Source organism: Lissotriton helveticus, chromosome 5_1 (assembly GCF_964261635.1).
Source record: "Lissotriton helveticus chromosome 5_1, aLisHel1.1, whole genome shotgun sequence".
NCBI lineage: Eukaryota > Metazoa > Chordata > Amphibia > Caudata > Salamandridae > Lissotriton > Lissotriton helveticus.
Genome location: NC_136065.1, coordinates 1,888,766,379 through 1,888,792,554, shown reverse-complemented (window position 1 = coordinate 1,888,792,554; position 26,176 = coordinate 1,888,766,379). Strand labels below are relative to the sequence as shown.

Sequence of the window (26,176 nt, the reverse complement as noted above, 5' to 3'; positions counted from 1 at the left end):
TCGTCCCATGTTTCAAAAGCAGAGAAAAACATTAGTTGGCAATTGGTAACTTCTTTTTCCATCCCTCTGTTCAAAGACATTGTATTTCGAGCACAAAATTGTGCAACTTGGTCAGCGTACCGGTTACCCAGTGTCACATAATCATTTCCTGACTTATGGGCAGCACATTTGACAACTGCCATCTCTTTTGGTAATTGCAATGCTTCCAATAGTTCTTTAAAATCTTTATCATTTTGGATGGGAAATCCTGAAGAAGTCAGAAATCCCCTCTGTAGCCACAATTGGCCGAAGTCATGCACAACCCCAAAACCATATTGACTAAATGTAAATATGGTTACTCTCAATTTCCTCCCAATTTTGCAGGTTTTGCGAACAATTCGGCTATTTGAGCTAACTTGACTCCTCTTAGGCAAGAAGCTTCTATGATACCTAATACAGCGCATCCCTCTCTTTTCACTCTCTCCCGCCTCAATATTCTTCCGGAATCTTCAATCTAATCAGGTTTTCATTCAACAGTAGCAGCTCTCGCCTCTCTCTCTCTCTCTCGCTCAGCATCGATGAAGAAGACAACGTTAATCTCTCTCTCATCTAATCTTTTATCACTCTAGTTATATTCTTTATTTCTGCATGTCCCACCCTCAAAAGTTGCAAATATCGGTGGATCATGGACTTTGATTGGGCAGGGACAGGGGAGTTGTCATCACCTCATGCTGTCATGTTTAATTACTTAATACATTATTTTGTCTAACAAACCCTTCCCCTTTAGCTCATTCATTATTTTTCCTTATTTCTTTTCACATGTATTTTGATGTTTCCAAATAAAACATATTTCAATACGGTACCACAGTCGAAGAAAGCGTTCACACAGTGGCCTGTCCTTGGCTCTTGGCAGCCGGTCAGCGACACGGTCAGCGGGTCACATCATTATCACACTGCACATGTCTAACTCACTTCCATCTTCGCCCCCATCTTTTTCCTTTGCACTCCACATTAGGCCCAAACGTACACTATTAATAAAGGAATCATAAACAAATGTTAATTTCTCAAATATGTGATTTTCACTGTTCACCACCTACTTCTATTCTATCCTATGATAATTGCTCTTTCTTTAAGCAAAAGCATTACCAGCAACCGCTCTTTTTAAGTTTAGGCAAGCATATGTCAGGCATGCAGTGCCTCAAGACATAAGGTTAGTAACTCTTGCGCATGCGTGAGAGTTTTCCCTCTCAAACAGGTTAGTCACGTGGTTATCTACCTAGTTCTGGTTGCATATGCGCAAAATAGTTTTTCGGTTTAAAGCGAGGTTTGGTCGCACTGCAAATTATATTTGTTATGTAAGTGTGCATAAAGCTCTTTTCCCCGTATGTGAATGTCATGCGTATGTTATGTTTGTCTTCTTTACTATTTCTAGTTATTAGTACTTGTTAATGAGAGATTGGTCCGAGCAGTTTCAGGTTTTTTTTTTTTGGTTTTTTTTCAGTTTCATCAACTTTTATTCGATTATCAGTTTGAATAATCATGAAAAGTACATATTAAAATTTTAAACACATAAATGAGAATAAGATGAGTAAAAATAGGAGAGACATTTAAGTAAAAAAATAGGTTTTACAGATCTATATGATACTGGTTTGACTAGAAACCTTTCGACGTAATATTAAGACTGCTTTAAGAAAAGCCGCTATAAGTTTAGCTTCATGTGATGTTTTTAGAGTTTGCAAATGGAGAAATGCTGGAAAAGATTGTCTATATCCACTGGTTCGGAGAATCGGGATAATCCACGTTTTCCTTGGTAGTTCATAGTATTTGCAAAAAAGGACAACGTGGATTGTAGATTGTGGGGAGATTCCGTCGCAGGGACATTTCATCAAATTGCGCGACCAGTTATGCATTTCCGGAAATGAAACTAAGCGAAAGAAAATATTGAAGCGTAGTCTAATTAGATAGAAAATAAGTCAGATAGGGCTGTATGCATTTTCCAGACTGTTGGGCACAGATTTTTTCGTTTAATGGTTTAGTGATCTCTGTCTGGTTACGTAGATCCCTCAGGTGGGCCATACACATTGTCTTTAACTGTTTCCTAGAGATGTCTTCCACTGAGGGAGGTTCTTCAAAGTAGGACTCACGGTCGAGATCTTTGAAAAAGTTACTTATATAAGTTAGCCACGGGATTTTCCGCCAGTTTGTAAGCGCTAAACAGTCAGTGATGAGGGAGCGAGTTAGGTGGCATTCAGGGTTGCTCCAAATTCGGTGCCACAATAAGACAGGCTGGCATCGGACGGTGTCGATGATGTATTCCATGCCAAGCTCTCGGTGTGAAGCAAGTATCGGGGAACTTTGAGGGAGGGCTAAGATGTATTTTATAAAAGCATTTTCAGTGACCTGTAACTGGTCGATACGTCCATGGCCCCAGATACCAGCTCCGTAAGTGGCCACACTATGGCATTTTGCATAGTATATGGTCAGGAGTTCGGGTGGAGCTGGTTTCCCCAGTTTCCTCGAGAAGGAGGTTAGTGCCGATGTTGCACGACAGAAATGAAGATTCCTGGCTTCAATTGCCTTTCGCCTTTCGCCAATTCATAGCGTCGTCCACTAGGATTCCCAGGTATGGATAAGCTGGGGTTTTTTCCAGTTTGTTGTTATCAACCATTATTGGTTTAGGGTTTTTAATCCTGGGACCGATATGCATTGTGAAAGTTTTCTTGATGTTTATTTTGAGACCAAGTGAGTCCATAAATGCTGAGTATTTATTGGTTTGTGTCTGAAGTTGATTTAAAGTCCGTGCTAAAATGACTGAATCGTCAGCGTACAACAATGTGGGTATCGAGCGATGGTTTATCTGGGGGAGGTCCTGGCTCCCTTCCAACATAGCCTGTTCAAGCCCATTTGTGTAAAGGTTGAACAGGAAGGGAGCCAGTACACATCCCTGTCTTACTCCCTTCTGTATTTGGAATGAGCGAGACAGTTCGCCACTGGTACCAAATCTTACTCGGCCTTCTGCATTTGAGTAGAGTTCTCGTAGAAAGGTTATTATTGGGGGATCCACGCCAAGGTCGCTTAATATTTGCCAGAGTTTCGCGTGCTGGACGCAGTCAAATGCCGCACTTAGGTCGACATAGACGAGGAAGATGTTTCCTCCTTTGGCGTGAGCGTATTTGCCGGCCAGGAGAACGAGATTGAGGGCCTGCTCCACGGTCCCTAGCCCCTTCTGGAAACCATATTGCAGGTCGGTTATGATGTTATTCTCCCGGGCCCAAGATTGTAGTCGGTCCAGGAGTACTCGGCCTGCAATCTTACCCATGGAGTCCAGAAGGGAGATTGGTCTGTAGCAAGCGGGATCGTTGCGGTCGCCTTTTTTAAAAATGGGTAGGAGAATTGAGGTTGACCATGAGTGGAAAAGACCGATCGACGCTACTGCTGACATAACCCGGGTGATTATCTGCAACCAAAAGTGTACATCGTGAAGGAACAAGTCCATTGGAACGCCGTCAGGGACGGGGGCCTTGTCTGTTTTAGAGGCCCTGATTGCTTTTGTAATTTCATTAAGATGAAAATATATTTTAATCGGATAGACGGTATTTCTCGTTTGCTGGCCCTCATATGTTGTATTATCTGGTGCGAAATCTGAGGATAGTCCAAATATTTTTGCGAAGTGGGAAACCCAGTCTTCCTCGGTTATTGCCACATCGAGATGTTCGGTGTCTGTGCTGTTGGCCAGGAAGGGAGATCTTATGGTTTGCCAAAATGCTGTACTGTCTTTTCTTCGGGCACTATCATGTAAACGTAGCCAAAGGTCCTTTTTGATTTGTTTTTTGCGATCTTGCCTTGCAGAGTTGTATATTTTCCTCAGGCAGGAGATTTCGTGGGGATCTCTCATGGGTTTACGCAGAGCTTCTTTAAGAGATGAAAGTGCCTTCCGACAAGCAGTGTCGAACCATCTCGTGGTAGGGGACTTAATCTTATTTTTCAGATTGACGAATAGCTCATCCCTTATTGTTTCCTGAATTTTCTGGAAACTACTGATGATTATTTGTGGTGGTGCCTCCAGAGACATACATTTAGATAGCCAGTGATCGGTTTTTCCAAGGACCCTCTGTGTCACCTCTTCCTGGTCGATCTTGGCCCATTTCACTGTGTACCCATTCAGTTTGTTCATGGACAGTGTTTGCTGGTTGAGGGAGCTCAGCTTTACAGGGTGAGCTCTTGCCCGGTAGATGGTGATTTTTATGCTGAGCGGATAGTGGTCGCTTATTGGGTTTGACCCAATTTGAAAATTCGCTAGTTGCCCTTTGAGTGAATTGGAAGCTATGATGTAGTCTATGGTAGTGGAATGACCTCGCCCATGAAAGGTAGGTGAGAAGTCCTGCTGCGGGTCAACCAGTTCATTAACGTGATCCATGTCTAAGGAGAATAGGATATCGTTAAGTTTGTTTCCACTTGTCGAGTGGACGAAGTGGGGTATGGGGTTACCAAGTTCATTTTGAAGACCACAGATTCCCTTTTTATGGTTTGGGCACAAAGGGGAGTTAAAATCACCACCCCAGATGATATGCGTTATAGATGCATTATTGTCGTTTTGGAACGAAGATAAAGATGTAGCGATCTCTTCTAGGTTTGAACAGCAATCCGCAGTACAAGAGTTATTGTAGTAATTTATGAATATGTAATTAATGTTGTCTTTGGATGCTGTTATCTGCGTAATTAACATGATTTGGAATATTGGAGACTCCTTTAATAATTTCACTCTGAGAGGGAGGGTATTAGCAACATAGGTCGTTAGCCCCCCCTTTGGTCTACCCATATTTCCCTGGACCGCTGAGGTAAACAGGGTTTTATATCCAGCGAGATGTAATGGGGAAGTGCCCCAGGTTTCTTGTAGGCACAGTATCTGGTGTTCCCTGGCCGTGTCTAACCATGGCCCCAGTGTTATTTTTGAGGATAGGCCTGCGATGTTCCAATATGCGATGGAAAAGCTCAGGTTTGTGGAGTCAACAGAGACATGTGGTGTATCTAACAAAGTATTTGTAGTCTGACTTTCTGATGATTGAGGTATTTGAGCCTGTGCGGGGTTGGGAACAGCTTTAGGGGGTGTGATTTGCTGGTGGGGCGAGCCAGTAGTGGTTCTGTCTCGTTCTATTGAGGTTGTGCAGGTAGCGTTGTTAAAGATGTTGAAGGGGACAATTGCAGTTGCCGGGAGTGGGTTTTTGTAATTACATGAAGTGGAGTCCGAGTCTACTCGGAACTGAATTGGGTTAGTTAGATGTGGGGTGATAATGGGATTTATGATCCTGGGTTCAACCCTGAGAGGTCAGTCGACCATCTCGAGGCAGTCGAAGCGGTTCTGTGTTGGAAAGCCCTGCCAGCCTTCGGTGGATTGAAGAGGCCTATCTTGCCAATATTGCCTTGGCCAATGTCTCGGGGCATTTCTGCTGCCGTGGTCGTAGGTATACTCCGACTGGTTCCATAGTTCTTTAGGAGTCTGGTGCCAGTTCCAAGATGGAGTGTAACGAGGTTGTCTCACTGGAGGATAAAAGAAAGAAAGATGCCGGGCATCAATTCCCCCCTTTTTTTCCAGCGAGGGCCATGCGCAGATGTAATCCACTACGGAGGGGTCTCTGCAGGTTACTATAATGCAGTCCCCGCGGGTCGTTTTTGTTGTTTTACCTACCCATACTACCCTGCGGGTTGAGGAGATCCCTCCCGAGTGATGGGGTTCTAAGGGCCTGTTAATGCTTAGCCATTGCATGACCTTGTTCTTAAGTGACCATGCGGTTTCAGGTGTATCGTGAGTTAGTTCTGGTACACCGGTAAGTATTATTGTATACGGGGTGGCTTCAGGAGGCAAGTGAACTGGGCGTCTGATTGCTGGTGTTTTTTTGGGGAAGATTTTGGTAGAAGGCTGGGGGACCGCTGATTTTGGTGGAGGAGGTGCTGGTTTTTTTATTGATTGCAGATTACTAGGATTATTTGTCACAAGACCTGGAGTGTCTAGGGTAGTCGGGTCTATATTAAGTGTTTGTTGATTCGGGACCGCAGTGGTTTTGCTCTGCTGCAAACGGGGCGTTGTGGTTTGTGAATTTTGGTTCATAGTATTCTGTTTTTGATTTTTTGGGGGTACGGAAGTCGGGTTCGATCGTTTTATTGCTTTAGGTGGTTGTGGTTGGAGATAGGTTTTTGAGGACTGCGGGACATTTCGCTGGCCCTTTATTTCTATGCGTGTGTTGGTATCAAGAATTGTTGCGGAAAGTATATTCAGCTGAGCTTCCAGGTTTCTGATGCTAAGTTGGATAGGTTTCAGATACTGAAACATGAGATCTTTTACTGTGGTCAGAACTTGTGAAGTGACATTACATGTTCTGCAGAGGTTATTAGTAGCCTCGTTTGGGATTGTGAGATGAAGAGGATTGGCTGCGGGGGGGGGGGTAGTGTGTTTTGTTGGAGGGATTGTGTTGTGAGGTTTAGATAGTCTGTGACGTGACCTAATTGAGAAGCAGTGGCTGCTATATCGACCATGGTTTTTGTGCTGCCTTGTTTCGGAATGGCTCCTACCCTTTCTCCTTGGTGGTGCAGATCTGAGTTGGTCTGGGATTCTTCCTGGATTTGACACGCCGCCAAATCAGGGGTTGCCTCTAGGTCGTCTGATATTAATGATAGGTCAGACTCAAACTGGGTTACTGAGAGGTCTACTATGGAAGGGACTGTATTACTGTCTGGAACAGACGCGGACACAGGGAGGGAACAATTATGTGAGTTAAGGTGAATGGGCGAAGTAGCGGTTGCTATGGAACCTAGGGATGATCGTTTCGCGTTCATGAGGTCCAGTGACACTCTTTTTTCAAGAAGCGAGATACTCTGGTTGATTACCTCGTTAGTTCGTGAGATAAATAGGTCAATGGGCCCGGTTATTCGTGCTACCTCCTGGGCATTCTTGGATTTGGTCTTTGTGGTACTCCTAGTTTTCGGCGGCATTGTTTTGATCTACTGGCTAAGGTTTCTGTGGTTGCTGAGATTAAGAGGGGTGGCCCGGTCCGGTCTCTACCGGTCACTAACGGGCAACAACGGGCCCGCCCTTGGCCCGGGCTTCGCCCCGTGCTCCGCCCCGCGCGCGTCCCGCGTCGCGGAGGAGTTGATGATGTTTATAAACGTATCGCCGGTGGGCGTGTCGGTGGGCGTGGTGCCTGGGGGAAGAGGAACCAGCTGGTCGGTGCAGAGGTTGCTGGTCCTCGCAGTCCCCCGGGTTGCGCGTGTGGATTCTCCTGGCCTCTAACCCTGAGGACTCCAGCTGGGAGCGCTGGTCTGAGCCTGCCGACTGCAGCTCTCGCTCACACCAGCGAGTCCTCGGGGAGGCAACACCTGGGAACACGGGGAGTGTGCTAGTCCGTCCTCCTGCAGCGACTGACAAACAGGAAACAGCAAAAGCAGGGTGAGTGGCGCCCGCGAAGCGGGTGTCACGAATTCTTATTCAAATCGCCGGTGGGCGTGTCGGTGGGCGTGGCGCCTGGGGGAAGAGGAACCAGCTGGTCGGTGCAGAGGTTGCTGGTCCTCGCAGTCCCCCGGGTTGCGCGTGTGGATTCTCCTGGCCTCTAACCCTGAGGACTCCAGCTGGGAGCGCTGGTCTGAGCCTGCCGACTGCAGCTCTCGCTCACACCAGCGAGTCCTCGGGGAGGCAACACCTGGGAACACGGGGAGTGTGCTAGTCCGTCCTCCTGCAGCGACTGACAAACAGGAAACAGCAAAAGCAGGGTGAGTGGCGCCCGCGAAGCGGGTGTCACGAATTCTTATTCAAATCGCCGGTGGGCGTGTCAGTGGGCGTGGCGCCTGGGGGAAGAGGAACCAGCTGGTCGGTGCAGAGGTTGCTGGTCCTCGCAGTCCCCCGGGTTGCGCGTGTGGATTCTCCTGGCCTCTAACCCTGAGGACTCCAGCTGGGAGCGCTGGTCTGAGCCTGCCGACTGCAGCTCTCGCTCACACCAGCGAGTCCTCGGGGAGGCAACACCTGGGAACACGGGGAGTGTGCTAGTCCGTCCTCCTGCAGCGACTGACAAACAGGAAACAGCAAAAGCAGGGTGAGTGGCGCCCGCGAAGCGGGTGTCACGAATTCTTATTCAAATCGCCGGTGGGCGTGTCGGTGGGCGTGGCGCCTGGGGGAAGAGGAACCAGCTGGTCGGTGCAGAGGTTGCTGGTCCTCGCAGTCCCCCGGGTTGCGCGTGTGGATTCTCCTGGCCTCTAACCCTGAGGACTCCAGCTGGGAGCGCTGGTCTGAGCCTGCCGACTGCAGCTCTCGCTCACACCAGCGAGTCCTCGGGGAGGCAACACCTGGGAACACGGGGAGTGTGCTAGTCCGTCCTCCTGCAGCGACGTGACTATCAGTCAACGTGAAAGCAAGGTGCTAAAACGGATGGAACAAATTTTGTTTTCTTGAATCCTTGCTCCATCAGTGGTATTGGTGGTGATATTGGTGATGATGGAATTGGTGGTGGTGGTGGTGTTGGTGGTATTGGTGGTGGTACTGGTAGTGATGTAATGTAATGTAATATAAGCATTTCTTATATAGCGCACTGCAAACCAGCGGGTATCCTGGCACTGTGAGACGGGAAGCATGTGACAAGGGAGTAGATTAGCCCAGTAGTTCCCAAACTTTTTTGACCCGTGGCTCCTTTGACTAATTGGCCGTTGGCCACAGCTCCCCTTTACATTACTATTTTTTGATGGGGGGCGTAGAATGTAAGGCCGAACTCGGTAGGACTTCCATTTTAATCCCTGAAAATAATAGGAATGAAGGTATGGAGAGCTTCTCATATCATTTTCCTATAATCGTTCTCTTTTGAGGTACTGCTCAACTGACTAAGTCAAACTTGGTTTATTTTTTAGATTGTTTCTATAAAGAAACACATTTCTAAGTATCAATGATATTCAAATATGATATGAAGTCCTGCACCTTGGGGGTAAATACAAGTGAGAAAATGGAGATTTAACTGAATTTGGGGACACTCTTCATCAAACCCATGAATATAATCTAACTGACATAGCTCTTATAAGCTTTAGTGTGAGGATAGTTAGCCGAAAGTGTGTGATAAATGCATATTGCAAGCTCAGGGCCAGTAATATTTCTATTTATGGTTATTTCTCGAACCGGATTTCAGAAACAAACGCAATAGACATATATAATTTAAAAAACAAAATGACTGCTACATCACACCCCGTGACATTTGGCAAGCACTGAAAGGTTACCTAAAGTCCCATACCATTGACCCCTGAAGGAACGACCTACACCCGTACATTGCTGATTAAGCACTAGCTAGGTCCAAGACAGCTTATGCAAACAAGAATTCTGTCCTTAGTTAGATTCAGCATTCTTGTGGTGTAATTCCCTGTAAAAGTGTTTTCCGTCTAGTTTTTTATGTTTTATAATGTGTTGTTTTACAGTCACTTTTGGAGGCCTGATTTTTTTGAATGCGCTATCTGTACGTTTTGGAACATCATACTGTTGCTGCTTTATGAAAAGAAAGTTTATGATGCATTCCTCGCGATTGGCTCCAATTTTGCACATTCTTTCTGAGTCATTTATTTCATGTCTCCATTAGCTTTCTCTGATGAACTTTTGCACTGCATACTTCTCATTGCTAATTTGACTCTCTACCTACAAGAACATTGACTTTGCCATGAGCTATTATGACATCCCAACGAACTGACAGTGAACTCCACTGAAAACAGGAATGTGTTGTCAGGCTCAAAACTGAAGTTGCCTCTGAGTTTATCATACGCTTTAAGTTGCAAGGTGGAGAATTTGCATCAAACTCTTTACGTTTTTGTGTGGCACTCATGTAAAACAGATGCATTCCTTGAATGATATCTAAACCTTGAAATTTTGCAATTGTCTATAAACTGTTGAAAGGGGTTTTTAACTGGCGAACGTCTTTGAGACGTTTCCTACGCGCTGATAAGGGGCCTTTTTTCGAAGACAAGAATATTGCTTTGAAGTTTTACTTTTTATACCAAAATATCACCGCCCTGTTTTAACTTTTGGCGCCTTGCAAACTCTAATTAGTAGAAAAAATTGAAAACCATGAAAAATTTTTGTGGGAAGAAGAGCAATTAAAAGAGGGTATGTCCTAGAATAAGTGCATCTGTGGAACTGGAACCTCAGCAACAGAGAGAGAACGAAAGAGAGAACGAAAGAAAATACAGAACTACAGCTGCCGAACGGGGTTACAGATCATGGGGCTAAGACTCAGCGAGTGCACCATCCAATGGGCGCCAGGTGCAGTGCTGTGCATACAAACAGCCAACGTAATTCCTGATGGATTCTTGTCAGTAACTGCAACCGTGGCGCCCCTGGCGGGTTTTGGTGGTGCACCAGGGTGCCGCAGCGCACAGTTTGGGAACCACTGGATTAGCCTGATGGGATTCCATTAGTAACGCATTGAAATAATCTAGTCTGCTCATGATGACACTCCTGACTACCAGTGTACGAGTCTGCTGGAAGTGGTATTGGTGGAGGTATTGGTGGTGGTGGTATTGGTGTTGTTGTTAATAAAACAGGCTTTTGAAAACAACCCGTCAGGTGGCTTTAGTGCAGATGACATGTAACACAGATGTGCTGTTGTCACCTTCAGCCCATGAGCACACAATTATATGCTACCTGGAATTCATATGACTTAATTCGCTAATCGGGCAGCCGTGCTGCTTAAAAAAACACAAGCTGTTTCAGCTGAAGCAGCGCATGTCCGGCCTGCAGAAAGAGAAACTCAATAAAGTAAATAGTGCTTACAGACTAAATAACAGTTCCCGTGTAACAACCTAAGTAAAGGGGCCAGTCGACTTGGGAGGTTACAAATGAAGACAAGGCTGTACTAAGGAGGGACTAATAAAGCCTACCAACGAATCTGAAGCCAGCATTTACGAAAAACAATGACACAAGCTAATGAAAAATCTGGGCGGAGAGTGGGCTCAGCTTCTCTCCCATACTCTACTACAGCAGTCTCGCAGAGCAATCAGCGCATGCACGCCCGCGCCAGGCTCAATCTAAACATCGTGGTAAGGGACAGTGACAACTTTAAAATTACCCCCACGCCATGGGAAAATGCTCTTATGGCAAGAGGGTCATTGTTTTTTTAGTTTCAAAAGGAAATTTGGGATTTTCTTTTTGGAAATAGTGGGATTTTCGTTTTCAAAACAAAAGAAAGTTGTAAGTTTAATGGACGGTTCCGTCATGTTGACGGAGCTGTCTGTCAAACTTACAATGCATTTCCAGCAACTGCTGTGTCGGACGTTCCTAAAAATGCCGCAGGCGGAGTACCATCCCCATGGCAGGTGATGGTAATTACTCTATCCACATACAATTAAATCAGCCCCTGAATGTTCTAACTTGCATCTAATTTTATGCTGCAGAGAATCATATAGATGTGTGGAGTTTGTGATGCCAGTGTTTGTGTGGTTTCTACCACTTTGTGGTGTCTACCACCATGAATGCAAGGAAATAAGGTTTTGCAGCATTGTCCAATGGAGGTGGTGTCACCTAGCTCTGGATCACGAGAGTGAAGGGAAAACAAACAAGCATTGGAATAGCCAATAGGTCACATATTTTGGACCTTATATGTGTTTAGGCATGCAGCAAATTATCCTGGGTCTCTTGCTTCGCTCAATTAACTCGTGCTGGGTGACACAGATGTATACACGGACGTCACTTTAAAACTTTAAATGAACCTAAAAGTGTTGGAGTTTACCTATGAAAGGTGAGGGGCCTCTCCTGTGCATCCAGATATTTCAATTTACATTGATTTCAACAATTTACAGCAACACAATATTGTGGAATTTTAAATCGTTGTTAATCCCACTACCAATCAATGGAAAGGTGGCCTATACTGCAAAGGAACAACTTAATAGATCAGTACAGTCAATGCACTAACCTAAGATGGCTCCTCCGTTATACCACTGTCTCCCTTTGTCATATCTATGATCACTGCCTGGATACAACAATAATGAGGCAGAAGACACCCATTTGCCCCATGTTGTATGTTGTAGTGGGCAGAAGAAAAATGTGAATGACACAATAACAAACAGTGGATGAGGACCAGCTGAAAGACCCTATAAGTAAGCATACTGTACATATAATGTAGGAAGATCAAAGCTAACTCCAAACCTAAAAATGTATCTTGTCTCCTTTAAAACTGTCCACTCAAATTCAGACCGAAAATAAATCAAATACAAGCTTGAAAGTACAGCCCTGATAAATAGTAGGTACCAGCCTGCCATTTGCTAGTCTCTGCCACAAACTGAACCATTACCCACCACTCTACCAGCAGTCACGCCATTCATGTTCAGTACAAGAAGGCCCAGCTGAGGCCCTCCCTTGTTGCTGCTACCCTGACATACCGCTTCTCTGTCCATTTCCAACTCCCGCAATCTGGAATGCTAAATGCATTGTACTGCACTATTGGGCGTCATTCCGTTTTCCAGTGACTAAAGAATACATGACCTACTAAATTCACAAAAAAACACCACTGCAATTTTTTTTAAGTTGGGAATTCTAGAATTGGTCACTTTTCAGGCAATATACATAAATGTAGGACATCAAACAAACAAACACAAAAGGGAGACAGGACCACAAACGAATGCACACAAAAGGGAGAGGGTGGTGGGACGGCTGAAAGTGTCCTGATTCAGGGAAATCACGTATAGACACTGAGGCAGACTTACCACTCGCTTGATTACTGAGTTGCGAGATGACCGCCAACTGTGTCTCCCGCTAGATTTTTCTAGCGGAGTAAACTTGTTTATTGAACACTCCGCTAAAAACAATTATGCATGATACTAGTGTCTTCTCTAATTGAGTAATTATTCAACAAACAGGTTATCCTCCCGCAATTATTAACCACTAATGACGGGGAAAAAGGAAGACAGGGGAAGGAGTGGCCGCAACGGCCTTATTAAATAAACAGAATGTTTGTTTACATACGCTACTGGCTGGAAAGTGCATGCATGGCGTCCATGAAGCAGGTGCCATGCTGATACACAAGCCAAGGCAAACTAAAAAATAAAATAGCGCGCACAAAGGAACATAAATCAAAAAAATAGTAAGACCACATGTAATAGAGGCAGTCGCTTGGGAGGGTCCCAAACACCAAAAGGTGGGATTAATTAAGCATTTTCACCAAACAAACGAGGGCATTTAAGAATGGCACTAACAGGAACAAATGGAAAAGATGGGAGGTGCTTGAAGACCACATCTTAGATACAATCAATCAATCAATCAATGACACTTGTAGAGCGCGCTACATACCCGTGGGGTCTCAAGGCGCTTGGGGGACGGGGGGGTGCCGCTACTGCTCGAACAGCCAGGTCTTCAGCTTCTTCCTGAAGGAGAGGTGGTCTTGGGTCAGGCGCAGGTCGGTCGGGAGGGAGTTCCAGGTCTTGGCGGCCAGGTAGGAGAAGGACCTTCCTCCTGTAGTCGCTCTTCGGATGCGGGGGACGGTGGCGAGGGCGCGGTTTGGCTGACCGGAGGTGGCGTTTGGGAGCGTAGAAGTTGATCCGGCTGTTGAGGTAGCTCGGGCCTTGGTCGTGTAGGGCTTTGTGTGCGTGGGTGAGGAGGCGGAAGGTGATTCTTTCTTCATGTGGGGACCGCTTTTGACCCTGAGTGGGCGCACAGAGGGGGGCTTTAAACTTACCTGCTATCCCGGATATTTGCTAGGCACCACACTATCGCTGGGTCCCTGATGCTGTGGTTGCCCCCGCCGCCGAGCTGGTGACATTGCTCGGACGCGGAGCGGGGTGTAAACTACAGCTCCCAGCCTGCCTTGGGAGGACAACACCGCCCACTTCCTGGACAGCGCGCCTGGAGGCGCTTAAATCCCGACAGCTTCCACGGAGGAGCGGGGACCGCTTTTGACCCTGATTGGGCGCACAGATGGGAGCTTTAAACTTACCTGCTATCCCGGATCTTTGCTAGGCACCACACTATCGCTGGGTCCCTGACGCTGTGGTTGCCCCCGCCGCCGAGCTGGTGACATTGCTCGGACGCGGAGCGGGCTGGAAACTACAGCTCCCAGCCTGCCTTGGGAGGACAACACCGCCCACTTCCTGCACAGCGCGCCTGGAGGCGCTTAAATCCCGACAGCTTCCTCCGCGTCGCGGATGCGCGTGGGCGGCACCGGGCGGAGCCCGGGCAGAGGGCGGGCCATCTGTGGCCATCCGAGGCCAGAGGAGGCCGAGGCAGGGGCACCCCCCTTGGTCCTGAACTAATTAAGGAAGAAAAAAGACAAAAGGTACTGATACCCATTGACATCTCCCAGTTTCTTTGGCCCCCCACAAGATTCATTATAGTGGTACTGTTGAACTAATATTTGGTAGTTGATGCTGATTACGCTATGACCTCCCAGAGTGACTTGCTTAGGGGAACGATGGACTACTATATTAAGAGGGCAACATTCCCTATTGCCAGTGAATTAGAGAGAATAGATCGATCTCCAGGTTTGGATAGTTCTCCCAGTATGTGCTCTCCTCCACAGTCTGCCGATGCAGCTCCAGTTATATTATTTCTGGAGGAAGTGAACAAAATGTGTAAATCCACGTATGCAGTCCAGTTCACCTAACCCAAAGCACACAGGGTACTCCCCTTATAACACTATCAAAAGAAAACTTTCAATCTGTAGTGTCCCCTCAGGTATTCTCTGCTAAAAGGAAGAGAGATGGGGTCAAACAAATGGGGAGTCAGGCCAAGCAGCAAAAACTAAACCCAAATCTCCCACTACCCAATACTCCCAGCACTGCCACCTCAAAAATACCTATCCATGCTTCTTTATTGGCCTCGATAGAAAACATGATGAAGTCAATACTATCCCCGCTGATTGATAAAATGACCAGCCTAGAGAATAGGCTCACGGGTGTCGAGGAAGCAATCAAGGCCAATTCGTCACTTGTACAAACTTTGGCAGGACCCTCTCAACCACAGCGCCCTGCCTCCACTGAAATGCCTAAATCCACCATACAAAGTAAGATCACCCGTAATCATCCAGTAACCCCACATTTGAAAATTCCATATCCTCCGAAAGCTGCCACAACAGCACGGAGTTCTTACCCTAGAGTAGGGCCGAACAAAGAAACGACATCACATAAGGGAACAGTCGATAATCGTGACAATATGTCACTTAGAACTAGCCTTCTACATTTGCCACCAGAGGCCGCTCCTATTGTGTGTGTCCTCTCGGGAATCCCAGAACTTACAAAGGGGAAACACGAAAGTCAACAGACCCTAAGAAATAAGGTTGTGTTCTGGCTAACCAAAAACAGACCTCTGCCACCCACCATCGATGGCACTATACTAAGCGTTAGAAGGGTGGGTTGGCTAGGACCTCTTCCTAAAGACATCGCAGGCGATTTGGTACTTGTAAAATTTAGGAATAACTACGTCGTCCCATATCTCCAATCTTGGCAGCCACAAATAGGAGATGGTCCTATATCTATTCGAGGCCTAAGTGAATTCTACCCTAGAACATTATATGTCCAATCTCAATGTCAAAAAGCCCAGAGCAACCATCTGATGGGCAGAAGTGGTCTTGTATCGAGTGGTCCCATCATTTCCACGTTTAATCAATTTGATCGACTATCTCGCCCCCTAATGATTAGCTGATTTATTCTATCAATTTAATCCTATTTTAATAGATGTTATTTTTATGAAATGAAATGTATTGGTGTATATTTATGTATTGTTGTTGCTTTTATGATTTTTATACCAAAATCGAATAAAGCTAATCGAATCGATACAGCATGTCTCGAAAGAGACAGCGCATGCACTGCCTAAGTGAGACCTAAAAACAAACTGCACATCCCTGATGGCCCATAGGTCCACACTCAGCCCATAAGATTTGCACAGTTTGCACTTAGGAGCAGTGATCCACTAATGCTCTGTGTAAGAGTTAGGACCTCAAATTGCCACCTACAGCTTTCCAGTAGAGGTTTATACCTTGGTGACATACAATAAATTACAGGCACTTCTCCACACTACACTGTGATTGAGAGTGCAAGGCCTGAACTGCATTCTGCTGAGGCATGGGGCACTGAACCCAGAGTAAGTCGCAGCATGGTTAGTACTATCATGAAGCAGGTAAAGTTTAAAAAGTGGGGTAATAATGAACCCTGAGCATCAGCAAGAAAGTACTCACTGCATCCTTGGGTGATGAACAATTGGAGAACAGGGAAGTGATACTTATTGTGGAAAAGTTTTTAAAATTGTTGCTAAGGTTCAGGAAGTCGATATGATACATGAATTTTTATAACTATTTATTGTCTATATATTCTTTTTTAATATCTTTTAACTGTTAATATCAACTCTTCTGTTTCTTCTGAAGCTATGTTTTTCTGGTATTTTACCGACCTATATGTGGTTTTTTATTGCAATTCGATTATTGTAATGTGTGCTTTTATGATATCCTTGTGATTATCGAATAAAGCTTATTGATTTGATTTGATTTGCTGAGGCATGGGGCACTGAAACAAGAGTAAGTCGCAGCATGGTTAGTACTATCATGAAGCAGGTAAAGTTTAAAAAGTGGGGTAATAAAGAACCCTGAGCAACAGCAAGAAAGTACTCACTGCATCCTTGGGTGATGAGCGCACTGTTTTGCAGTCAATTACGTCTACATCTCAGTTGTGCTGTATACTTCCTCTTTGCCTCTGCTGAGCGAGACTTCTGACATACGGCAAAGAGAGGACATGGCTGCCAAGTGGTGCCTACCATGCGCCACAGCTACTCAGTCCCAGTGAACCTTGGGTGGCAGTGGGGAAACACTCTCCATTGCAGCCTGAAGTCACATCTTCTTTACTGTGTCATATGGATGCTGGGAATGAGTGTTTGAAGTTCACCTCCCTGGGGGTGAGGTATGAAATCTTGACACAAAAGTTTATTTACATACTGTGGCTGGTATAGCGCTAGCTCGGGCATAATGTGATAAATATTTACATATAGTGGGCATGGGTGGGTTGTAATATAGACCCTTAGTACAATTGTGGCCCAGATATAACCTTTGTAATTCTTGTCATGTTGTGGTCTTTCATGGCCCCATGATGTTCAACCCTGGTACAATGCAGGCCTTGGCATACTGGTGTTAATATTTTGCACATTGTGGGCTTCCATCATAATAATGCCCTCCCCCGGTATAAAGCTGAGCCTGGCACAAAGGTCTCAATATTTAGCATATTGCAGGCATCTGTGGCATGATGATTCCTTAATAATGCTAGTCCCGACAAAATGGGGGTAATCCATGGCATATTCTACCCGCTTAACCGCAGCGGCAATTCCGCTGCGGTGCGGCGGTTTGGCGGAGTGGGTGGGGCCGCGGCGGCCAACGGACGTTCGCAGCACTACGGAGGTAGTGTTAGCGATGGCCATTGGCCGACGAACGCCCGCAAAGGGCTACACATCCATAGCATGATGACACCAATCCCTGGTATAATGCTGGCCATGGCATAGTGATGTTAATTCTTGCCATATTGTGGGCTTCAGTGTCATGATAGTGTCCTCCCCTTGTATAATGCTGGGCAGCTGCTATTAGACATGCAAGACAGTAATGCAGTAATACTCATGCAGACTCGATGGAAAGGTCAAATCAATGTTTTGATAACAGACAGGTGCTCACTAAATATGAACAGCTATTGTTTTAGGACAAAAACAGTGTTTTCATGAAAATAAAATGGCTTGTTTTGGGCAATGCATTGTTACAGAATGAAAAGATGGAATTTGATAGTGAACATGTTTATTTTCAAACTGGCCAAATAAGGTCTGGGACCAAAATAACTGCATTGCTACATATCTATTTAAGGCTTATACTTGAATAATAAGCACTACATGAGACTCTTGCCTGTAAGACTGGTGTAACCTCCCTTCTTCTTCTTCTTGTAAGGCCTCAGTAACCTGAAAAAGGCTGTTTAAAAGGTCTGGCTCACTGTCTACACATCGACAGTACAAGAGATGTGTATTTTTTTTTCAACACAGCCCGAAGAGGGAGGGGTGATGGACAGACGGACGGGCGGGCGAGCTGTAGGGTGGGAAGATTGGGAAGGGAAAATAATAATTTTTAAAAACGTACCTTTTGCCGCAGCATCCTACGGCTGCCTCAGAGCTCTCCCAGCAGTCTCTGGGAAGGCAGAGGCTGCTCAGCCAATCCTGACTCCTACTGGGAGACCAGTGCCAGGATTGGTCTGAGCGGTCTGCTCTGCCGCTCAGATACTGCTGTGAAGCCAGCGCCTTTGCTCCAACCCAGCAGTGAACACAGCTGGGTTGGAGAAATACAAGTGCGTATGTCTGGTTGGCCTAAGACGGCCGGAGAAACATACATGCACACCACCTGCCTGTCATAGCCCTGCCCTGCACGCGCGTCAGTGCCAGTCAAAGAAAAATAAAATGATATTGTTTCATTATCATTTTATTTTTCTGTGACTGGCTCTGACGAGTGGGGCGACGCTTCTCTGCCATTACGGAGGAGCCGGCCCTGTTACAAGGAGATTCTAAGTTCTACAATATGACCAAAAAATTCCCTTCAACGGAGCAGGATGGAAAAAGGAAACGAAGTGCAATCTAGATTGGAGAGAGCAACTTTGAAAAAATATAGGCTGTATGCAATTCCATTTTCTGAACTGCCTGTATCGACATTTTGTTTGGAAATATACCACCATTTTGTCAATTTTGTCATATGGACAGATGGGGCAGATGAACCTAAAACATTCCTGAAGATGGCCAGACTTCCTTGGCACATAATATCATAGGCCTTTTCAGAACCCATGGCTCTTTTACAAATGTATGAGATAATTCTGTGAAGTGCCCTAATTAGCCTCATTTCTAGGTTTGCCTTAATGGAGCTTTTGCATCTTGTAGCAAATAATTACAACCTATACAGTGAAACGGTCAAAAGCATGCCATCAGACATTGATTGATTGTAACTGTAATTTATGGCATACATTCTTTTTTTTCATGCATATATTGTCAATGGCAGCATCCTCTCTAATTCTACTCACAGCATAGGCAAAGTCCACACCAGTGGCTGTTGCTCAGCACCTGCATCAAGATCCTGTTCTGAATTACAGGTGCGTGAGAGTGTCAATCACCCAATATCATCACAATCGCACAGTGCATACGCTAACTCAGTAATCCAAATAGCATAGCGCAGAAACTCAGTGCATCAACCACCACTGCATGCTTCTCACAGTGCAATTTCATTCAAAACAGGCACTTGTCCGATTTCTGCAGGCGCAAAATGGGATCATATTACATACCCAGGTGGCCTCTGCTCTAGGAGGTGAAGCCCAGTAGTAGGGCACCCCTATTCAAGGGTGCTCTTTTGCTTCAGAACTGCCGCAACACTCTTCTTGGATGAACACTGAGTGATCGTCTTCGGACACATCTGTGCTCCACTCACCAATACAGGGCTCACTCTGCCTGGTACCTTTTTGTGCCATTAATACTTAATAGTACCTGAGCCATTAATGATAAGTATAGCACTGGGATATATATATTGGTATTCATTGCAGCTTGGGGCCATTGAAGCTCATTACTACCTGGGGCTACTGACCCTTATTATCGCCTGGGGCCATTGGTGATCATTATTGCTTCAGATCATTGAGAATCATTACAGCCTGGTGTTATTGGGGCTCCTAGTGCTTAGGATCATTAATGTTCATTGCTGCCTGGGCCCACTGAGGCTCATTTCTGACTGCAGCCTCTGCATCTACAGGCTTGGGCCATCAACACTCGTTAATTCATTGTGTCCTCGAGCATCATTGTCTTTGTTAAAGCTTGTTTCCAAAACAATTAGGCTTGCTCACTTTAATTGCTTGATTAAATGTGAGGCCGCAATTCATATCCCTCCACTGAAAGTTTGTCGAGTTTCTTTATTGTCATGTGGTAGACATCCATTCTCCTTTCTGCTTTCTCATCGTTTGAGATTGAATCAAATTTAGATTGCTGTGTTTTAACTCTTGAAAACAATGATATGCAAAGCTTTTCTTTTTTATGTGAAACTAGACAGAGGAGAAGACAGGTTCACACCTTTGCTTCCCCCCTGGCCAAATTTTGTGATCCCTGAAAAATCACTTAAGTCTCTCAATCAATCAATCAATCAATCAATCAATCAATCAATCATTGACATTTATAGAGCGCGCTGCTCACCCGTGAGGTTCTCAAGGCGCTGGAGGGCGGCTGCTACTGCTTGAAGAGCCAGGTCTTGAGGTTTCCTGAAGGTGAGATGGCCTCTGGGCTTGATTTACATCTCGGCGGACGGGTTGCTCTGTCACAACGGTGACGAACATCCCGTCCGCCGAAATATAAATCCCATAGTATATTATGGGATTTATATATCGGTGGGCGGGATATCCGTCATCTGTTATGGAGAACCTGTCAGTTGAAATCTAAATCAAGCCCTTTGTCTCATTTTCCATATCTTCCAAACTAAAAGTATCTCGAAATTATTACAGAGAGTATGGACAGAATCTCAGTAATTTATGTTAATGTCGCCTCTTTTGTAGTAATATTAACCCCTTGCATGCGCGGCGAATTTTCGCGCTGTGCGGCCGTTTTAAAGAGTGGGCGGGATCATGACGGCCCCCAGCCATCATCAGCACACGCCCACCGTGATGCATGATGGACGGGGGCCGTCATCAGCATGGAAGGGGTTAAACATTTGTATAGTGCATACCAAATATAGTGCATACCATATATATAATAGGTTCTTTACTTACTCGGGGCATTCTTTTAAGTTTAACTCATATACATTTTAATAAATCATTCAGTGCAATGATGCATTACACATAGCCACAAAGAATGAACTTTTTAGAGCTACTGAATTCGATAGAGACCTATAATATTTTCATAAGTCATCTGTTACGTCAATTGCATGTTAATTCTTTTCAAGACACCTTAGGCCAAATCACACACCTGGATCACTCTGGTTCAGCTCTCCTGATAGATCATGTGCAGTAACAACCACTGAATATAAGCAGCAGTCTGACACAGCTCTATATTCTGAGCTTGTTTACTGGTTTACAATCCTTCGATTCCCTCAAGGTGATAGTATGCTCTTTTATTGTCCCGTAGACAGAAAACTGAAACGAGATGAATCCAATATGGCGGCTGACTCTCCTTGGGGTACTACTGTGCCTATTGGTGTGCGCTAGCAGCCGGACCCTGAGAAGTGACCGATGGAGTGCGCTGGACTTGCCGGCAAACAGAGAAGCAGTGAGTATACCCATTTAAAGAACTTTTTACAGTGTTAGCAACCTGTAATTGTGTAATATTTCATACAACTTTACATTCAGTTTTTAATGTTTGTTGATTATCGATATAGCTCCTGAACCTCAGTATAGCTTCAGTCCAAGATTGTGACACAAGAAGTTTTAAAAATTTGAAAGAAACAAACACTGGATAGGCTTCTTTAGCAACGACAATGGCAGACACTGGTAGATATCTGGCCCAAAATGAGCCTCTTGAGACTATATAGCAGCTGATGTTTCCTAAAGGGAAATATTTAGTAGAACTTGTAAGTGAATATCTAGAATTCTGAATTTGGGAGCCGGTCAAGTTACATCATATCAAGTGGCATATTAGGAGATCATACGCAACAGTACATAAAATTAAATATCCCTTACGTTCCACTAGTGTACTTAGTAAAGAACTGCATTATCCAGCAGGCACTGCATTTATTTATGAGATACTGGTTTATAAGTGACTTATGATTTGTTTTAGATTTTGGAGGATGGGTTACTCCATCGAAAATGTGCCGTATATCCCATCCACCTTAACAAAAATGCATTATATCCTAAGGCACTTGTAGTGAGTTGGACAGGATATCCATCAAGCTTGTAACACAGTAACTTGTCCGTCAAACTCTGAATTAGCCCCTTAGTTATGGACAAATCGTGCCCTTACAGTACACAGGGATCTCCCTTCATGGCAACACTTTACTTACAAAGAGAGAGAACAACTTTTTGCTAGAATGCAGTGGAAAACTGCATCTCCCACATTTGACGTTTTTTAGTGACGCTTACTTAGCACTCATGCCACCACTGCTCTGTTCTCCGTGAGTTATGCTCTGGAACTACAAATTTCATGTTACTCGGGCTGCCTTGCTTAAATAGTCCTCTGGCGTACCATTAAAGAGGAAGGGTCGCACTGAAGACACTATATTTGCCTCAGTGTGCTCCAAAATGCCCAGTCAACTATATACTACACCCTTACAACTCTCCTGGTGAATACATTTGCCACACTTTGTGTGAAGTTAGGATTTTTCACAATCCCTTTGAATTCAGAAATGTAACATTGATATCAGCACCCCCATGCTAAAAATGTTTCAGCGCTACTGATGAAAAAAGGGCCAAACTATGGCCTAGATGTAGGTAATTTTATTTTACCACTTCTTAAATACCGAATTTTACCGATTCGGTATTTAAGAAGTGGTAAAATAGAGGGGGGGGGGATGTAGGTATGATTCTGTAAATACCGATTCGGTAATGCCCATTGATTCCTATGGGCATTGAAGCCCATAGGAATCAATGGGCATTAACGAATCGGTATTTACAGAATCGGTAAATACCGATTCCAGCAAGGGTGCAGGGGGTGTCACTTTGACACCCTCTAGCACCCCAAATACAGGCATGTGTGCCATGTGGCACACAGACATGCCCTAAGGCCATGTCTGTCTGTCACATGGCATAGGTGTGCAAGCACACCTGGATTCGGTATTTTACCACCCAATTGGATTGGGTGGTAAAATACCGAATCTGAAAGGCCTTTGGGACTCAGAAGAGTCCCACCTACATCTAGAAGTTACCGAATCGGTAAAAATACCGATTCGGTATTTTACCGATTCGGTAAATTTACCGATTCGGTAAATTTACCGAATCGGTAAAATTGGCCCTCTACATCCCAAAAACCCATTTACCGGTCGGTAACGGCCGAAATCGGCCGTTACCGGCCGGTAAATGGCCACCTACATCTGGCCCTTAGTCCCTAAATCTAGATTTAAAACAAACCATTGCAAGTATTACTAAACAAAACTCCGGGTGAACCTTCCAGTACTTTACACAGCTGTGTTTTTTACTTCACAAAGGGCCAGATGTAGGTAGTACTTATTTACCACTTCTTAAATACCGAATTTTACCGATTCGGTATTTAAGAAGTGGTAAATATGAAGGGGGGAGATGTAAGTTTTTCCAGATGTGGAAATACCGAATCGTTAAGATTCGGTATTTACCGAATCTGGAAATACCGAATCGGTATTTCCTATTGATTCCTATGGGCTGTGAAGCCCATAGGAATCAATGGGCAATACCGATTCTGTAATTACAGAATCGGTAAATACTGAATTTTGCAAGGGTGCAGGGGGTGTCACTTTGACACCCTCTGGCACCCCACAAATAGGCATGTGCGCCATGTGGCACACAGACATGCCCTAAGGGCATGTCTGTCTGTCACATGGCTAGGTGTGCATGCACACATGTGCATGCACACCTGAAATCGGTATTTTAACACCCAATTGGATTGGGTGTTAAAATACCGAATTTGTAGGGCCTTTGGGACTCAGAAGAGTCCCACCTACATATGGATTTTCTGAATCGGTAAAATTACCAATTCGGTATTTTACAGAATCGGTAAATTTACCGATTCGGTAAATTTACCGATTCTGTAAAATATAGCCACCTACATCTCAAAAGCCAAATACCGGTCGGTAACGGCCGAAATCGGCCGTTACCGACCGGTATTTGGCTACCTACATCTGGCCCAAAGTCACCACCTTGAATTTACTATAAGTCACGCACCTCCGTACACAGTCTTGTTACCTCACTCACCACACTACTTTAACTACAACTCACCCCTTCTCCATGCGCTGGTTGCACCCTTGCATATTTGATTGACTAATAACATGGAAAATTGTAGAATTCAAAACAACACTTATGACACCTGAAATTACATCATTTTTGTAAACACATTGCATGGAAGCGTGGCAAGTTATAGTTAATTATGTGTGGTGAGTGAGGTGACAAGACTGTGTTCGGAGGTGCACGACTTGTAGTAAATTGATAGTGGAGTTTAAATTAGAAATTAAAGCTATCACTATAATTTAGAATCATGAGGCCTTACCCCATACTCTGTTGCAGAAGGGATTTTTAAAGGTTGCTAAAATCAGTGGTATCAACACCAAGATTTTTCAGTAACCTTGTGATTTTAATGAACAGATGCTACAGGCCAGCACCCTCTCTGTAAAGTTTACCAGTTCCAGTGCAGTTCAGCATCTGCCCATTTTATGTTGGACTTGGCCCTTTCTTCAGGGTCATCCCCAAAGTTTACAATATTGTTTTAACTAATATCGAAAAATATATACAAAAATATGGCTTTTTTAAAGACATATATAGTTACAAAATAGTAAACATTATATATTAGCACATATCAGTAATAGCACATAAATTACATATATTTAACTAATATAAAAAATATATAAATATATACTTATTTTAACAAACACACACATATCTATAAATACACATATACATATATATGTCTGTGTGTGTGTGCGTGTGTGTGTGTATATATATATATATATATCACACAAAAGTTCAAAGTACAACGCACACTCAGGAAATGCCACAAAGTAAAGGTTTATTGGTCCACAACTGGACCATTAAACCTTTACTTGGTGGCATTTCCTGAGCATTCGTTGTACTTTGAACTTTTATATGGTATTATTGACCGGCAGGCTCCGCCGGTATCACGTACCACCTCCCCACGGGCCAAGGTTTTCAGAAGGAGTTCTGCTCATATCGTGATATATAAATATATATATACATACATCCACACCAAAACAACTCTCCAGCTTGCCCCTCGCAGGGTAAGAGAGACACGGACCACAGGAAGGTATGGCTCAGATGTTTATTTTCTCCTCAGTGACACGTTTCAGACTTCACCAGTCCTTGCTCAAACATACAACTTAGAGGCTGTTCGCCATTTTCAAGTTTACATTGCTACACCACGTGATTGGTAAACACTGAAAAAATACTTATCACCATAATAGTATACATAGTTGTTATAGTCTGTTTTTTGCTGTTTTTGTTCCAATATTATACATACACAAATCCTTAATATCACTGTAAAATACTTGTTTGGATATTGTGACATGCGTTTAATAAATATTCACATAAATATATAAATTACGTAAATAAATATGTGTTTAAAAAGATATATAATTTACATTTGATAATATACATATTATACTCTTTTTAAAAAAAACTGGGGATGTACTTCCAGAGTTAAAACCATGTATAAATATAGATTTAAAACCATAGTAATAATAAACGCCTGTGCAAAATCGCAATGTTGTTTTTGTGTAATTAGGTTGATTGGCCACGATTTCACTCTAATCTGTTTGAGGTTACACCGGGCTGGACCCTATTATAATTCAGACTAATAAATTCGCAACCATGCCAAAATATTGAGGCATTAATTAAATTTTATAGTGATTTTGTGTTACTCTAAAAAAAAAGTGCAAGTGCTACCTAATCTAATTTATTATTTTTTTGTACAATTTCAAAAATATATGTAAAAACCAATTACAAACATAGTGTATAAAATGAATAAATAATTACAGTGCAAAGAAGCGTGTTTATCATTTCATAATCTGCATAAATGCAAAAATGCAATTTGTCAGCAAGGTAATAGATTGCTCTAGGTAGGACATCATGTAAATAAATAAATAACTCAGTTCGGGGCCTTGGCAGCATGAAAGACAGGGGATTAATCCAAGTTTCATAAAAAGTAATGGAAGTCCTCAGTGTTATTGAGGCCATTAGGCATCTTACTGTCTAATTCCAAAATGGTGGTGGATTCAAGTTTACTTAACATTTTCTCTTTATCTCCACCTCTACGCAATTTTGGTTCAGCTTTGATGACATAGTATCGTAGACAGTTAAGATCATTGTTGTGTTCTGCCTTGAAATGCCTTGCCACTGGGTACACAGGGTCATTATTCACAATAGCACGGAGATGGTGTAAGATTCTGACATGCACCTATAGCTTAGTGCTTCCCACATATCTTAAACCACAGGTGCATGTTAGAATGTATACAGCATATTCTGCAGCCAAAAGTCCCCTTTATCTTAATGGCAGTGGGACTAAATGGGGTTAGATATTCAGATGTATTTGTCC

At 44.1% G+C, this 26,176-nt stretch overlaps 1 protein-coding gene across 1 annotated transcript in view; it reads left to right on the top strand.

Annotated features, from left to right (window-relative positions):
- The first annotated feature begins 21,094 nt into the window (after positions 1-21,094).
- The window catches only part of LOC144752822 (uncharacterized), a 104,250-nt gene continuing 99,168 nt past the window's right edge, over positions 21,095-26,176 (top strand). The window contains exon 1 of the mRNA XM_078640670.1: positions 21,095-21,217. Coding sequence (XP_078496796.1) covers positions 21,095-21,217 — 123 coding nt within the window. The remainder of the gene's footprint in view (positions 21,218-26,176) is intronic.